The 15,560-nt window shown below is 39.5% G+C and overlaps 1 protein-coding gene across 3 annotated transcripts in view; it reads right to left on the reverse strand.

Moving 5' to 3' along the window:
* LOC105018206 (mucin-2) overlaps positions 1-10,761 on the reverse strand; it is a 31,435-nt gene extending 20,674 nt beyond the window's left edge. For all 3 annotated transcript variants that reach the window (XM_034288127.1, XM_034288126.1, XM_034288125.1), the window contains exons 1-15: positions 10,668-10,761; positions 10,141-10,414; positions 9,693-9,807; positions 9,302-9,392; positions 8,954-9,087; positions 8,418-8,634; positions 7,932-8,057; positions 7,496-7,610; positions 7,168-7,318; positions 6,839-6,952; positions 6,143-6,209; positions 5,854-5,991; positions 4,734-4,898; positions 4,471-4,565; positions 233-359 (exon numbers count right to left, since the gene is read on the reverse strand). In XM_034288127.1, coding sequence (XP_034144018.1) covers positions 233-359; positions 4,471-4,565; positions 4,734-4,898; positions 5,854-5,991; positions 6,143-6,209; positions 6,839-6,952; positions 7,168-7,318; positions 7,496-7,610; positions 7,932-8,057; positions 8,418-8,634; positions 8,954-9,087; positions 9,302-9,392; positions 9,693-9,807; positions 10,141-10,414; positions 10,668-10,743 — 2,005 coding nt within the window. In that variant the 5' untranslated portion in view covers positions 10,744-10,761. The remainder of the gene's footprint in view (positions 1-232; positions 360-4,470; positions 4,566-4,733; positions 4,899-5,853; positions 5,992-6,142; positions 6,210-6,838; positions 6,953-7,167; positions 7,319-7,495; positions 7,611-7,931; positions 8,058-8,417; positions 8,635-8,953; positions 9,088-9,301; positions 9,393-9,692; positions 9,808-10,140; positions 10,415-10,667) is intronic.
* Between the last annotated feature and the right edge of the window lie 4,799 nt (positions 10,762-15,560).

A 15,560-nucleotide genomic window follows, 5' to 3' on the forward strand; every position in this document is an offset into this window, starting at 1 on the left:
ATAGAAACCAGTTAGACTGATCACTGCAATTTCCCCTGATTAGGGGAATCTGCCAAGGTTGTCCCCTGTCTCACATACCATTTTGCAATGGTAGTACAACTATTATCAGGATACATTATGTTCTATAAGATGATAAGACAATCTATCATTGGCAGCCTGGAGAGGCCTATACTGCAATCTCCATGCCGTAATATACCTCAACACATGAATATGAGAAATGGAAATTACTTACCACACACATTCTGTCTCCAGCCTGTCAGGACCACTCCCTTGACTGCGCATTCTCTCACATAGGATGAGAATACAGCACACAGGCAATCTTCACTCTTCTCACAGTTACAGCTAGCGTATGTGCATCGCTGTAGAAAATATCAAGTTCAAGTAAACTGGACATAAGTAATAAATATATTATTTATCTCAGCCACCAGGGCTCTCACATTACAAATAGTGAAAAGGTTAGATAGAATTATCTGTAAGTTTATAATATTGTGAGTATTCCAATCAAAGTATTACTTATAGTGGACTTGACAGCATTTTAAGTATTTTTCAGAAATTAGGCAAACATTGTAATATATCATTTATATAAAATTCATATCTTGTAAAAAAAAATATCAGGTTTTAAAAAAAAGTTAATTATAATCCATAACATGCTGTAAAGCACTGTTGGCAGAATAGATTGATACAGTTCAATAAATGTCATTTATAAATATAATTAATTTTACAGCTTCCTGGGATTAAGGACAACATTGAGTGGGCATTGATTATAAAACAGGTATAATGTGGCTAGCTGTTAAATGTTTGGAGCTAGCCACTTATCTAGCCAGGTAAAAAGACTGAGGCAAGATTGCAACCGGAGGCTCACTTTCAATGTCTACAGCTAGATATGTACTATGTTTACACTATATTTGTATATGTAAAATTGCTTGTGGTATTTACATACCACAAGTACATTTTCCTGTAAAACATTCAAGGGACTTTTGTTGCTTTAAAGGGTACATAACATCTGAAGTTGCGTTTTTTTCGGTAAACACACATTTCAGTTCAAATTGAATGAGGTGGCCTTTGTGGCAAGAGACTTATTTGAAATTGATAGCTCATCTCACTCTGGTTGGTTAGACTTCCTGTTTGGATGATGTTCTTAACTAAGGGGGAGAAAGCCAAAGTGTTCATGGTTGTTTGTTGAGGAAATGTAAGAGGACTCTCATTGTATTGACACATTTCTCATGAAACAATCAGGGGAATTTTGTGGCTTTCAAGAATGATTCAACAAATTTAAGTTTTACTTCTGTTATTGCCTGTAAACAACCAGTTCTTGTGTGGATGATGTGGTCAATTAACAGGGAGAGAGTCTACATGTTAATGGTTGCTGGATGAGGAAATGTAAGAGGACTCTCACTGTACTGATATATTTCTCATGAAACATTCAAGGGAACTTTGTGGCTTTCAACAATCATTCAACAAATGAAAGTTTTACTTTTTCTTTGCCTGTAAAAACCGAGTTCAGTTTAATGTGAATGAGATGACCTATGTAGTAAATGGCTGATTATATTATTTTCTGTATACTGTATAAGCCTACTGTAGCTGTTGTTGACCATGGCTTAACATATATTTTTTTAATCTGTTATAATGTGCCTAACTAATTTATTTGTGGACATAGCTATTAATTTATCATGCACAAAACCCAGATGATGTAGTATATATGGTCTAATATAGCTAGATTTGCTGTGTCCTCAATGCTCTTAGATCTCCTTGGGCATAGAGGCTATATTTGAAGGTACCATTTAGTTAACTAGCTATCTCAAAATATGAGGCACTTGACTACCTGGCCGAAGTTAATTAAGATTATCAACAATTAGCATACACAATAGTTGTCACATGTGGTTTTGGACTTGATTGTGATTGAAACTTGCATTGGCAGCAGTGTTGAGGAACGTTACTTTTAAAAGTACATTTTAAAAGAACATGTATGTAGATGTTCATTTGTGATCAACTTTGGTTGTCCAACAGAAGATCATTTAGGATTGAGCAACAGGCAACAGGCAAGAGATTCCAGCAAAACAGAAAAGCAACCCTAGTATTGGTTATAGGTGAGGGTAATACTTACAAAATAGTAAACTGCTTCCTAAGCCTGATTAGCGCAGCTCCACCTTCTGCTGCACATGTCACTTGTCGACACTACATATCAATTTGAAATTAATTGGAGCTGGGCGCGTGGCTTTGGTAAATATATCATGAACATTATCAGGAAGTGCTGGTGTTGCCATCTTTACATCTTTTTGTTGCCACTTGCAAGTGGAGAAAATAAACGCTAAGTAAAGTTGGTTGCACTGAGCCTACCTGTTTATGCTTGTTGGATGAGGAAATATAAGAGGACTCCTGGGATATTTACATATGTACTTAACAGTCAGTTTATTTTTGAAGATTAATTGAAAATGTCAATTTCCGTGTCTGCCTGTTCTGTTTTTTTTCTTTTCGTGTTTTCAAAGTTCTTGTATTTTGGTTTCTGTTTGTTATTTTCTATTATCTTGAACATAGCTTGTGTCCTTTGTTGTTAGCCCATCTGTGTCACACACCTGTTCCCAATTAGCATTCCCTACTTGTTCAGTTCTGTTCCCTCATATACCATGAGTTGTTGGTCACTTGTTGCTCAGCATGTTAAATTGTCCTGTTTTCACCCTAACTAACCCTTTTTAACTATTCTGACTGCTGTTTTTGACTACCTGCCTGCCTTCTCGACTACCTGCCTGCCTAGTGTTTCGGTACTGTTGTCCGCCTGTATTGGTTTATTGTGTTTCAACCATTCGCCTGCCAGACCACGATAACTTGCCCGAACCCTTTAATAAATCTGCCTGTCGCTCTGCTGGGACCACACCACTTATGCATTTGTTGACAGAAAAAATGTATTCACTTTAGTATCTATTATAAGTGAATCTTATCAAATATCCAATAATCTTCATATTCACACTTTACATAACATGTTCACAAATGCCTTACTTTATGGTGCTCGTCAGTTATAATATAATTTCCAAGCGGAATATTCAAACAAATGAATGTTTGATTGCCACAGGCAAACCATTACTAAAGACTTCTCTCAAACTGTTATATATTTATTTAATGTGCTCGCCAGTAGCTTGTACCGTTCTAAAAAAGGTACGATAGACTTGATTCGGGACAAAACTAAAAATGATTGAAATATATTTTCCTACATGAAACAACAATTTCAAACCAATGTTAGTATGTACAGACTGGCCCAACTTCAATTGTTTTAATTCAGATTTTTTTATACTATGTCTACTTTTTCTAACCATAATCATTTAAAATGTGCATAACTTAACATTTGCTTAAATGAGAGCCACACACATTTAATGGTTTCTCTTATGGTAATTCCATTTGTGGCCAATCAAGCTATAAAAACAACTTTAAATCCAGACTAATTAATAATTCAAGATCAGTTTGCTGATGAATTGAATATGTTACCATCAGACTTACACAGCGAGGTTATCTTAGAAACAATGTTCTCGTGACAACAGCTACCTGTGAACAAAACTTCCTCCTAACAATCTTTGCAGGCCTCTAAAAACAAAAAGGCAATCCCTACCAAGCTAGCTAGCTATCTGAGGCTAATGAAGTTACTGACAAACTAGCTATTAGAGAAACTACTTAGCTCTACACTGTCAGACGTAAATTGCTTGCTTATCCTTTTTATTAAGCATTAACATTTTAGACAAGCTTTCTGTTACAGACTGAAACTGTGTCGTTGTGTTTAAGGGTACTGCACCCCGGAACCTTTATTAATTAACCCAGGTGCCCCCCCAGGGATGTTAAGAGGGTTACCCCGCCAGGTTGACTTGTGCTACTCCAGAGTGCTCCTACCTGTGTATGTGGGCTGATGCAGACGTTAAGTAAAGTCAGTTAACCGTTCAAAGTGTGCGTGCATTCTTAACCATCTAAGGTTATAACACTTTCCTTATAGTGTTATTGGGAATAAGAGTGCTATACTTTTGATAACCTGTTTACAGGAGCAACTGACACAAGAGCATTACGTTAATACCGCGACAACAGAGCTGACTTTGAAGAAAACATGTTAGCCAGCCGCTACTAACTAAAAAGAAGCAGCTTGCTAGCTTTGGTGGAATATAATTATCTTAATTTATCTTAATCTTTAATTTAATAAAAACATATATTTTGAATGTTTATTTACAATAGACTAAAGATTTTTATTAGCATAATTTGCATACGTTAATTAACCCTAAATCTGCATTTCTTGAAATGTTCAATCTAGAGACACCAAACTAACTTTGTTTAATGTGGTTAGGTGATACTAAATTCAAAGTACCAATCATTTTAAACGTTAACGAGACGGCTAGCACCCCACATTTATTTCTGGAAATGTCATTTCTAGTTTAATTAGATTTTATGCTATTAAAATGCTGTCACTTCCAGTTCTTACTATAAAAAAATCAATAGTACCTTGTAATAAAGTTCAGGATCCACCATGGCATGGCACTTGGTAAATGTGCTATTTGCACTTCTTAGCAACGAGCACCAGTGTTTAGCATAGTTCTCTGAGTAAACAAAATGTTATAAACATGACTGATTTGCTGCATCTCTTTAAATGCAAAAATATACAAAAATGTAAGTATGTAAATGTAAGTAAATAAACATAATCACATAATTTTTTTGCTATTTTGCTGTGCTATGTAAGGGTGGTTATGAAGTCAAGAGATTCGTACCACTCTCCACACTGAGGGTGCATGGGTCGTCCAGTCTGTCGTCTCTGTCTGTACAGGTGGGGTTAGCCTTCCAGGAATTACCAAAGGAAGCTGCGGTTCCCTCCACCATACCCTGGGGGGTCTTCATGTCATCGGACAGAACCTTGTTGAAGTTCCCACATAATCCTTAATGAAACAGAAATAGAAATCCAGACACTCTTTATTAGCAGTGGTTTTTGGCTAGTCACTAGCTCCTGTCCAACTCTGATTTAAGTTACTTAAATAAGTATGTGAGGTGAAAGACTGTGCAGGACAAATGCTTATTAGAAATGCATAGCTGTCCTCTTTCTTCTGACTACCAAACAAACACTGGCATTACTTTTCAGTAGAATTTTCTGCCAAGTCTCACCCTATTTCTAGAGTATATGGATCCTAATTTTCTGGGATAGAACTTCTCAGGAGAGGGCGACCAACTTCAGTGTTTCCCCTACTTTTTTTCCCAACAGGGGTTTTTGTTTCGACACGCCAGCATCAATGACACAAAAAGCTTGACGCATGAAATGTTCAAATGTTCTCCCTGTACACCAGTCTCTCTTCCTTGCCAACTTTATTTTGTTAACATTATTTGAAAATACAGACTTAACACCATTCTGTAATAATAACCTAAGTACTCACCCTCAATTAACCATTATCTAAAACTGTTTATAAATTGCCTCCCAGACTTGGGTATTTGGACCTTTTCACTAAGGGGTGTACTCACTTTTGTTGCCAGCAGTTTAGACATTAATGGCTGTGTGTTGTGTTATTTTGAGGGGACAGCAAATTTATACTGTTAAAAAAGTGGTACACTCACTAATTTACATTGTAGCAAAGTGTCATTTCTTTAGTGTTGTCACATGAAAAGATATGTGAGGGGTGTACTCACTTTTGTGAGATACTGTATATAGATCACATCCACCGTCATTATGTAAATAATAATAACTGCATAAAAATATTTATTTCCAGCACCCTTTATACCCTGCTCATTGCACTATTGTCTCATCAGTTAGTATTATCCAGAGTCAAATTCCTCGTATGTGTACACAAACATGGCGAATAAATCTGATTCTGATTATCACCTCAAAATTGTGAGTTAACTTACCTTGTGTCTTGGCCCTGTAGCCCTCATCCAGAGTGACATAGACCTGCATAATAGGGACCAGCTGGATCTGAATCTGCAGGCCAAAGCTGGTCTGGAGCATTATGTGGAAGGACGATGGCTGGAACACACTGATATCAGCTAACGGGAGAAAAAGAAATTCGCTAATGTCAGCTGAGAACGAGATGGAAACAGGTGGTGCTGAGACTGAGGATGTCAGAAATATGGAAGCCATACAGTAAAACCAACTGGGACTGAACATTTACTTGATCTTCATTAGTTTGTGGCTGACCTGTGTTGTAAGGCAGAGTGATCTGGGCATTGTGGCTGACTTTCCCATCGGCGGTAATCACCAAAGCCTGAAAAGGAACAGAATTTGTCTGTGACCAAATATTTTTTGTCTTATTCAACACAATGCTACATCTGCTGTATATCCCCAGAGATACTGTAGTTATACAGTTCAGAACTGATTCATGATTATGGGTACAATGTATGAATGTATAATCTGTTTCTCAAATGTAAAAAGCTAAGATGTATTGTAGTTGTAGTAACTGTTCATAACAATTAATGTGTATGAAAGCCAGATAACATTGCAGCTAACATAGCTAGTAAGATAACATGACATGATAAAATACATACATTAAAAAATATGTAGAATAAGTATAAATATATAACTAATTAGTAAATACTTCATCATTAATTAATGATTGCTTCTTTTAAAAATCATGAGTTAAATATGCATTCTGTGATTTTCGTGACTTGTGGTAAAAGTGACTCTGTCAAGACAAAACATTGAAGACTATGTCTTGTACAGTGTGTGTCAATATGTGCCTGATTTTATCAACAATACTTTCATGGCTAAATGAGGCATCTTTATTTATGTTTTGTGTGACCAGTGTATATTCTGTTGTTATGTTGCGACTGGCTTGTGATCTGCTTGCCGACAAGTTACAGAACTGTAGTTGCGCCACTTTAAGTTGACACTCACATTGTTTTTATCATTGTTCAACAGGACCACGACACTCTTGAGACAAGTATCAAACACCTGTCTTGTACAAGGAACCAGCTGAACAAAGATAGTGAACTTGGGACTGGCTTCATTCTGAAACAGAAAAGGGAAAGAAAAACATAAAATACAAAAATATATTTATTATGTAATAATCACAGGGAACTACTCAAAACATATGCAACATCCTGCCAAGTCCTGGCACCTGTTTTTGGATTAGTTGCCTATGGACTTGCTGTGGGCTTCCACTCAAAGCTGATTGGTCACATACCTTTGGCTCTTGAGAAACATGTACTGTGAAAGTCACTCACCTTGCTTTCCACCTTGGCCAGGGAATAGTAACAGTCCCCATGGAAGGTGTATGTTTTCCCATCAAAGGTCTTCACATGTGAACCCTCCTCAACTGCACAGGTGGCAGGACTGGGTAGGCTCTTACAGGACCACTGACCTCGGTGGCAGATACTAAACCACAGACAAAATGATCAAACTCACTACCAAACCAATTACCAATTACTCTATACTCTTTCCAATAACCCTCAAATGAACTGGAAGATATGGAGCCCCCGTTACGGCTTTTGTCTGAAGAACTATACAATGGTTTATATTATTGTGCATGTTTGGTCTAATCTCATGACTCACCATTCCTCATTGTCCTGTCTGAAAATCTCTCCAGAGTTGTATACTTTGTCATGTTTGCACTGACACTGATCTTGAGGTATGCATCCCCGCTTTGAGATATTGTCAAACACAGTTCCTACAGAGTGGTTAAAACATACAGCGATGGTATATTGTAAAAAGCTTTGAGATCTTCATGTAAAATTAAGAAAAATTCAGAAATACACTATACTATAAGTATCCTGTATAAAATGAATACATAAAGTGTAATGCAACTGTTGATTTCAAATGAATGTAAAAGCCAGATTTTGTGAACTTATACTGCCAAGGAAATAGGGCGTGTCTTCAAAATATCCTGGGGACCCGAATAGAACCTCCTGATGTTCCAGGGACCCTCGGACAACCAGGCCAAACTATGTTTTAGATTGTTGTGGATAATATGAGGTTTAGAGGGACTGACCGGGTGGGCAGAAGCAGCCATCCATCTGGTGCTCTTCACACAGTGAGCTGGTGTCTGAGTGGGTACAGGTGTCCATGCAGGGGGAGCCACTTTCCAGATGCACCATGTTGAACGGGCACCGCTTCTCTGACACAACAAACAAAAACAATGATGTATTCATTGTAATTTGGAATAGATACATCATATTATATAGCTAAAGTACAAATGTCTGGGATTCAAAGCTGAGTATGTATGACAAATAGTGTTAACCAAGAAAAATATTTTTGACCCATAATTTGCTTTATATGTACTACTACTAATATATTCCCCTTCATGTTTTATCTGAAGTCCCAGAAGGTTATTCAGGTGTTTCTGAGGTAAATCCCGTTACCACAGAAGAATAATTAGCTTTATATACTACATGTACTACTACTAATATATTCCCCAAAATGTTTTATCTGAATTCCCAGGAGGTTATTGATGTGTTTCTGAAGTAATTCCTGTTACCACAGAAGGTTGTCGTCCTCCAATGGGGTGGTTGTCCTCCAGCGTGGGAACACTGTCTGGAGTACTCTGCCAGGGTGCTGCAGAGACAGAAGCTATCGGAGGTGTTTTTGCAGCTACACCGGTCCTGGACACAGGCTTGAATGTACGGCTCCGGGTTCAGGACTGCACCACAGGAGCTCCACAATGCGGAGCGCAGGAGCTGATCACACTGGGCATGCTGAGGAGGAGCGGGAGAAGAGGAAGAGGAGGAATGTGAGGAGGAAGACAAGGTGGAGAGATTTATCAGAGGTGTGGAATAAGAGGAGTGGGAGAAGAGGGAGAGGAGAGAGGAGTAGAAGAGATGGGGAAAGATAGGATGAGGAGTAAAAGGATGAGGAATATTAAGGAGGTAATGTGTGGTATATACTGTACATACAGTAATTATATGCAATAATAGATTAGATAATTATTCAATTCTGTAGCGATCAAATAAAAAATACTTTTAATTTGAAAATAAAATATTATTTTTATTTGGCTGAGCTGGAGTGGGAACTTACAAACGCCATGCATGTGTCTTCTCTAAGCGGAACGGCGGCCGGTTGTTCTTCCTCTTCATACGGGTCCTCACAGTCCTCATTGGGCCTGTGGACCTTCTGCATGTTGCCAAACTCAATGGGGCTCACTTCCCGACCTGCGCGGAAATACAGTGGTGTTGTCTTTTACACATTATTTCTTTTTTTAAATGATAAATTCTAAGAATTCAATTATAAATAATGTTTATAAATGTTCGTTAATTTATTTACCAGCTGTGACAAATTGCTATTTTATTTGACATTAGTTTGGATGAAACCCAATGTGTGAATGGAATGCTATCGGAATGCTAATGATTCTTAAAAAGTACTCACCATTATGAATGAACTCATTGTGGACAGGAACTCCATTGAAGTCCCCACAGAGACCACAGGTACGGTTGGAATACTCTGCGTCTAGTTCCACCTAACAGGCAAGGATGGGTCAGCTAGTTTAATTAAATCACGCATAATAAAATATCTGGAAATAATATTTATCTAAGCAGACTTATCCAAAGGAAATAACTCAATCAGGTATGATAAATTAGACAAATAACTAAATAAAGTACAAAGAAACTAGACAAATAAATGCCGTATAAAGCATAGAAACCAGTCTTTGAATTCGAAGCTAACAGTCCATGTCAGCAAACTTAGTAAATTCCTAAAACAACTTCCTCACACTTCTATGAACACTGGGTATGAAGTGTGGTGATGCTTATGACAGTACCATGACGGCGTCTTCTCCGTTCCACATGACGACGAGGCCCACTTTGGAGTGGAGTTTGGTGTAAACGGCATTGCGCTCTAGTTGAACCCCTCCGTTGTAGTACGGCAGTGTGACACTTAGAATAAAGGTCATGAACACAGTTAATACCATACATTGATTGTAAATGTACCATTGTAACCGTCAAGAACAGAAAAGATACTCAATGTATTTGCTGTTCTCTGATTTCAAAATGAAATTCCTGAAAGTATGTCAGCATAATGTCTCATTTTGAACTGTGAATGTTAATCTTTTACTTTTAGAAGAGAGGAAATTATCAAATATACATGTACATCTCCAAATGTCAAATGACAGTTTCATCCAGTCAAACAGATAATTCTCCAACTCATGTATCAAGCAACAGTGTCTTCCCAGATGAATCTGAATATACACTGAAAAAAACAGCACTTACATTTCATCATTGACCTTGACCAGAGTCTTGGTCAAAATGAAGACCAGATCGTTGATAGTGACCACTAAGTGTTGGACCACAGGGTTCCCATCAGCCCCAGCTGCCTCGTTCCTCTTCAGGTGAACAGAGAACTCTGGGTAGGAATCCGAGTGGCAGTCGGAGGCCAGGTTGTATTCACACGTCCCTGGGAACTGGTACACATTTCCATCAAAGGTCTTGAAGTGCTCTCTGCCCCAGGTGCTGCAGATGCTGTTCACATGGTTGGGATGGAGAACTGAAATGCAGTAAAACACAATATTTACCGATTTGCCTGTTTATTTACCATAGCAAAAAGTACACAGATTTGCTCCAAACATATAATATGAACATGAAGTCATTTTTTGCCTGGTAGTGGTCTCCTTAAAAGATAGTTACGGTCTCTAATGACCAACTCCGTGCAATACAGAGTCCATATTTCTGTACTGAACTCGGTGCTGAAGTTTATGTAGTTAATAAAATATCACTGCTACTTCCTTGCGTCTTCTTACCCTTCGTAGTTTGCACTTGGATGGCACCTGTTAGTAGCAGAGCCACAACGGCCAGCCACAGTGTTGCCAACCACATATCGGGTGGTCAGTTACAGTCAGTCTTTAGGTAAAAAAGTACAGTGCTGCTTGGGAGTCTCCCTTATATTGGCATGGCTCAATCTGTGTCAATCCGCTCACACCCCCTGAAGGAGGATGTCGGACCTTTTTATTGAGACTAGGTAAACATTTCTATGAGCACTGCAGGAATGCCCGAATGGCCGCTGAGGACACAATGTGAACCGTGTCAAAGTGCTGGGATTAACCTCGGAACGGCAGCGTTTTCCCTCAGACTTGGCTCTAGTGGGTAAACATTTCACCCACTTTCAGGCGTCCCCCTCAAACCCTTGGCAATGCATTCATCTCAAATGTAAAGGTATGAAGTTATGTCGTGAGTGAAAGGAAGTTGTGGATTCAACGTACAACCTGCATGAACATAATCGATACTGGTTGCCATAGAATTGCAAACTGAATCAACCTCCATGCTAATTAATTAAGGAATACCGCAACCCCATTGCAGCTAGTTTCCTCAAATGTAATTAATGCTGGCTTGCATAGTGATGTGTAGTTTCAATTTGTATCCAGCCAGAGTGAGGATAAAGGATGGGAATAAACAAACATTTTAAATTGAATAAATCCTCTGTATGTGCTTGTTTTTTTCATAAATATGCTGATTTTCTCATCCGTCTGAACTCCACTCAACTCCCAGAGTAACGCTGATTAAGACATTTTTTAATTGGTTATTTTCACGTTAATCTGCAGCACCAGCTCACAGTGTGGATGTTTAACAAGGGCCACCCACAATACCTCACACTGACTTGGGCTGGGTGACATAATTTGAATCAGACTTAAGAGACATGACAACAGGAAATACGTGTGTGCTTAGTTTGGCCGAAACTGGCCACCAGCAGTCCACACCACATACACGACTTCAGTTTCAGAATCACTATTTACATTAATGATTAATATGAATAAGCTTAGCCTGGATGACGCTGGTAATAGAGATTACCTGCGCTCAAAATAGCACCCTTGGTCCCTATTTCATGCACTACTTTCGATCCAGGTCTATAGGGTTCTGGTCAAAAGTAGAGCTCTGTGTATTTTGACGGCCGACAGTGACTGTGTCTCAGCGACAGCAGCTCAGTGGAAGCGTTGTATGCAAGAGTAATCGATATATGGCTCATGATTGTTTCACCTGTCTACCATCTGTTCCTGCTGAGGGACCTTGTAGGTCATTAACAGTGCTACATCCTGGTCCAGCCCAATTATGGAGTTGGGTGCCAGAAACAGGGTAGTAACAATATGTGCAGGATGATGAATATCTCCGGATCACCGTCCTGGGAGCGAGGGTGTTGGATCTCATTGGCACGGCATTCCAGGACCTGATAGCACGGCATCCCCAAAGGCGCAGCTCCACCCGGAAGTCATATAAATGTGGCAAAAGTCATGCCAAAATCGGTACATTAGACTTAAAGCCGGAAAAACAAAGCAAATCCAGGGCGTAGAGTGGACCTGAACAGGCCTTGTGTATTTCTCCAGGCGCGCAATGTCTGCCTTCCCATTCCACACCCACAGGATTTTTTTCACTACAAACTTCAAATTTGCTTCTCCCTGAAGGCATTTTAGGTCTGGTTGCGCACAGTGAGAAACCATTTCGGTTAGAATGTTAGATGTCAGCAAGCACCTCGTGACCCGTTGTCAGCTTTTCTCCCAACACAGTTTTTCATGAGGTAGATAGCTAGCTAGTACCGAGCTAGGTCATTTAGCTAGCTATGTAGTGGACATTGGCTTTTAAACATCCTGTGGGAACCGTGGGAAAATGCTAATTCAATCAGAAGTTTGGTGGAAATCTGTTGAAGGCAAAGAAAACAAAGCCCACGAAAAACAGGTTTTTCAACATTGGTACATTTATGAGTGGCCACAAAAAAAATTATTAAGGGCCCCCCATCAATATTTTGCTTAGGGCCCCAACAGGCTAGAGCCGACTCTGTCTACTTTAGACAACATTTTACAGTATAGTGAGTGCATATTGTACATTTTAGCATATATTTTAGCCAACCTGGTCTCAGGAATCTACGTAGACTATTTTACAAAAATCCATGGCTGTACGATTTCGTATGATATGTGACGTTACGTTAGGTTATATTACAATGCTCCACCAAAACGTATGATATATTACGAAATAATTCAAATGTAACATATCTTACGAACGCTATTACAACGTATCAAATGTTACAAGCGCTATTAAAACGTAAAATAGAATACAAACGCCAGACAAACGTATGATATTTTATGAATGCTCTGAAAGACGATTCTTTGACAAAATGTTAGACCTATGTTTCATACCAGCAACATTTGGATTACATGGCAGTCGCCTTACCCACTGCCCCAGACTAGACATGGGGATTTAGGATGAGTAACAGCTATAGCAAGGTCGCTAGTATATGTTATAAAAGCATTTTATCATCAACGTTACGTTAACGTTAGGCATCAAAGCACTGGGGTTAGGGTTAAGGTTAGATCTCACAGCACCGGGGTTAAGGTTAGGATTAAGGTTTGGGCTACGGTTAGGAAACAAAAAAGGTTAGTTAAAGGTTGCGCCTCACAGCTCTGGGGTTCAGGTTAGGGTTTGGGTTAAGGTTAGCTATCACAGCATTGGGGTTAAAGTTAGGGTTATGGTTTGTGTTAGGATTACAAAGAAAATCACTTCAAACACTTCAAACTTATGTTGTGACAACACCACTCGCCAGGACTATTTATAGGTTCCCCAGTGGAGCAGTGGGTAGCGTGGCTGTGTAAGATGTGGAAAGTAACCATGGTTACTGCTTTTTTTTTCATTCGGACTCTAACGTTATTTTACTGCACGTAATATACCTTACGAAATCCCCTGCCTAAAATTTACGTAAAATAGTCTACATCATCATTCTGAGACCAGGTTGATTTTAGCATATTATTTCAAAACATAACTTGTCGTTTTCAGCCTCTCTCAATGTCTTCAGTCCCTGCCATGTTGCACAACGTCTTACAACACATCTTGTAATATTTCAAAAAATCATGCCAAGGAAAGCATGTCGTAATACCTCTGTTTAAGTCATACACATCCACAGATCTTTTAAGAGTATTATATAAATAAAGCTTTGTTTAACTGTTGTATCCAATCATAAACAAAAACATCAGCTTGTTTTACTTCGATTAAAGTACATGTAATCAAATAATCTACAGCTTCAAAACTATCAGTTCAAACTATATTTTTTATATTATGGATGGCCTTCCTGGCATCCATAGCGCTCTCTAATTTCAGTGTTGTTACATTTCTACAGTCCATTCCTAAGCTGTTCACAAAAACGGGGGCAGAAAGAATGACTGTTCCTGCTCTGAGGTTCTGTCTCTTGAAGTTGGTGGCAGCTCAGCTGTGACTCTGTGATTTTCGTTTTACAAAGCTCTTAGCTTTAACTGTCTCCAATAGACACTTTCTACTGTAGGTACAGGGAATACAACAGGAATAGATGAACAAATAAAGTAGACTGATTTTCCATCCAAGCTGAGATGTCTACTGCACCACGTCTTCATTTACAGCATGCGCTATCTTAGCCAAGTTAAACATCACTAAAGCGAACACATCTCTGGGTCACTCCTACTTTCAGTTCGCTGCACCTAACGACTGGAATGAACAACAGAAAACTATAAAACTATCTATTTCTGTCCCCATTGACATTTTTGAAAACACAATCACTAACACATTTACTGGTGGGCCTACCTGTAACTTCTACACTTGGCGGTTCATTGGGGGGGGGGGGGTCAGAAAACTGGAAGCTGGAATTGTCAGGTATCATCTTGATCTGCAACACAATCAGGAGGACTTGGACAGGGGCAGCAACGAGTCTTTCGAGCCTGGTACTCGAGAGGTGTGGGCCAAGACCTCAGATCCTCCTAAGTTTAAACGGAGCAGGAGACAAGGAACATTTTGAGGTCATATTCCTTAGATTTACAAGGAATTACAATGGAGAAGGAGAACTGACCCTACTCCCCCGGCACAAATATATAGCAGCGTAAAAACCTTGGGGCTGAGACGGGGGGGGGGGTGTCCAGTGACACTGTGGCCCTATCCGGACGAGGCCCTGGAGAGGGCCCAACAGGCAGGAAGTCAATGCACCCACATTGCCAATCATCAACCAAAGGGACACCCACCAACCCCAACCATCTTAAAATGAGGGCTGAGTATTGCCAGCAGAGTACAGCCCAATTGCACAACTGCACTTAATAATAGACTGTGTCCATAGCACATTTTAAAAAGTGTCTGCATGAATATTTTACAGTGAATTGTACTAGCTGTTTTTAATTGTTTTATATCAGTTTTTCTTTTCTTATTCATGTTTTTATTGTTTGTTGTTGTAATACAGGGCACCACTGTAAATGAGACTTCGGTCTCAGCTGGATTTCCCTGTATAAATAAACAATGGCTTGTTGTTGACTCTCTGTTGCGCACTTGTGCAATTGGGCTGTACGCCGCTAGCAATACTCGGCCCTCATTCAGGGGGGTTGCGGTTGGTGGGTGTCCCTTTGGTTGATGCCTGGCAATGTGGTTGGATTGATTTCCTGCCTGTTGGGCCCTGTCCGGGGCCTCCCCTGGGTAGGGCCACAGTGTCACCGGACCCCCCCATCTCAGTTCAAGGTGTTACGCTGCTATATTATTGTGCTGGGGGATATGAGGGATGTACTACTAACTTTTCTCAGTTTCCTCCAGTTTTAAATTTTAGAAGGAGATGAGGTCCTGGTCCACACCTGCGGATTACCTGGTTTGGGGGGCCCGTTGCTGTCCCTGTCCTTGTCCACCTGGTTATACTTCTGACCTAGTCT

The sequence above is a fragment of the Esox lucius genome, chromosome 19, assembly GCF_011004845.1.
Source record: "Esox lucius isolate fEsoLuc1 chromosome 19, fEsoLuc1.pri, whole genome shotgun sequence".
Taxonomy (NCBI): Eukaryota; Metazoa; Chordata; class Actinopteri; order Esociformes; family Esocidae; genus Esox; species Esox lucius.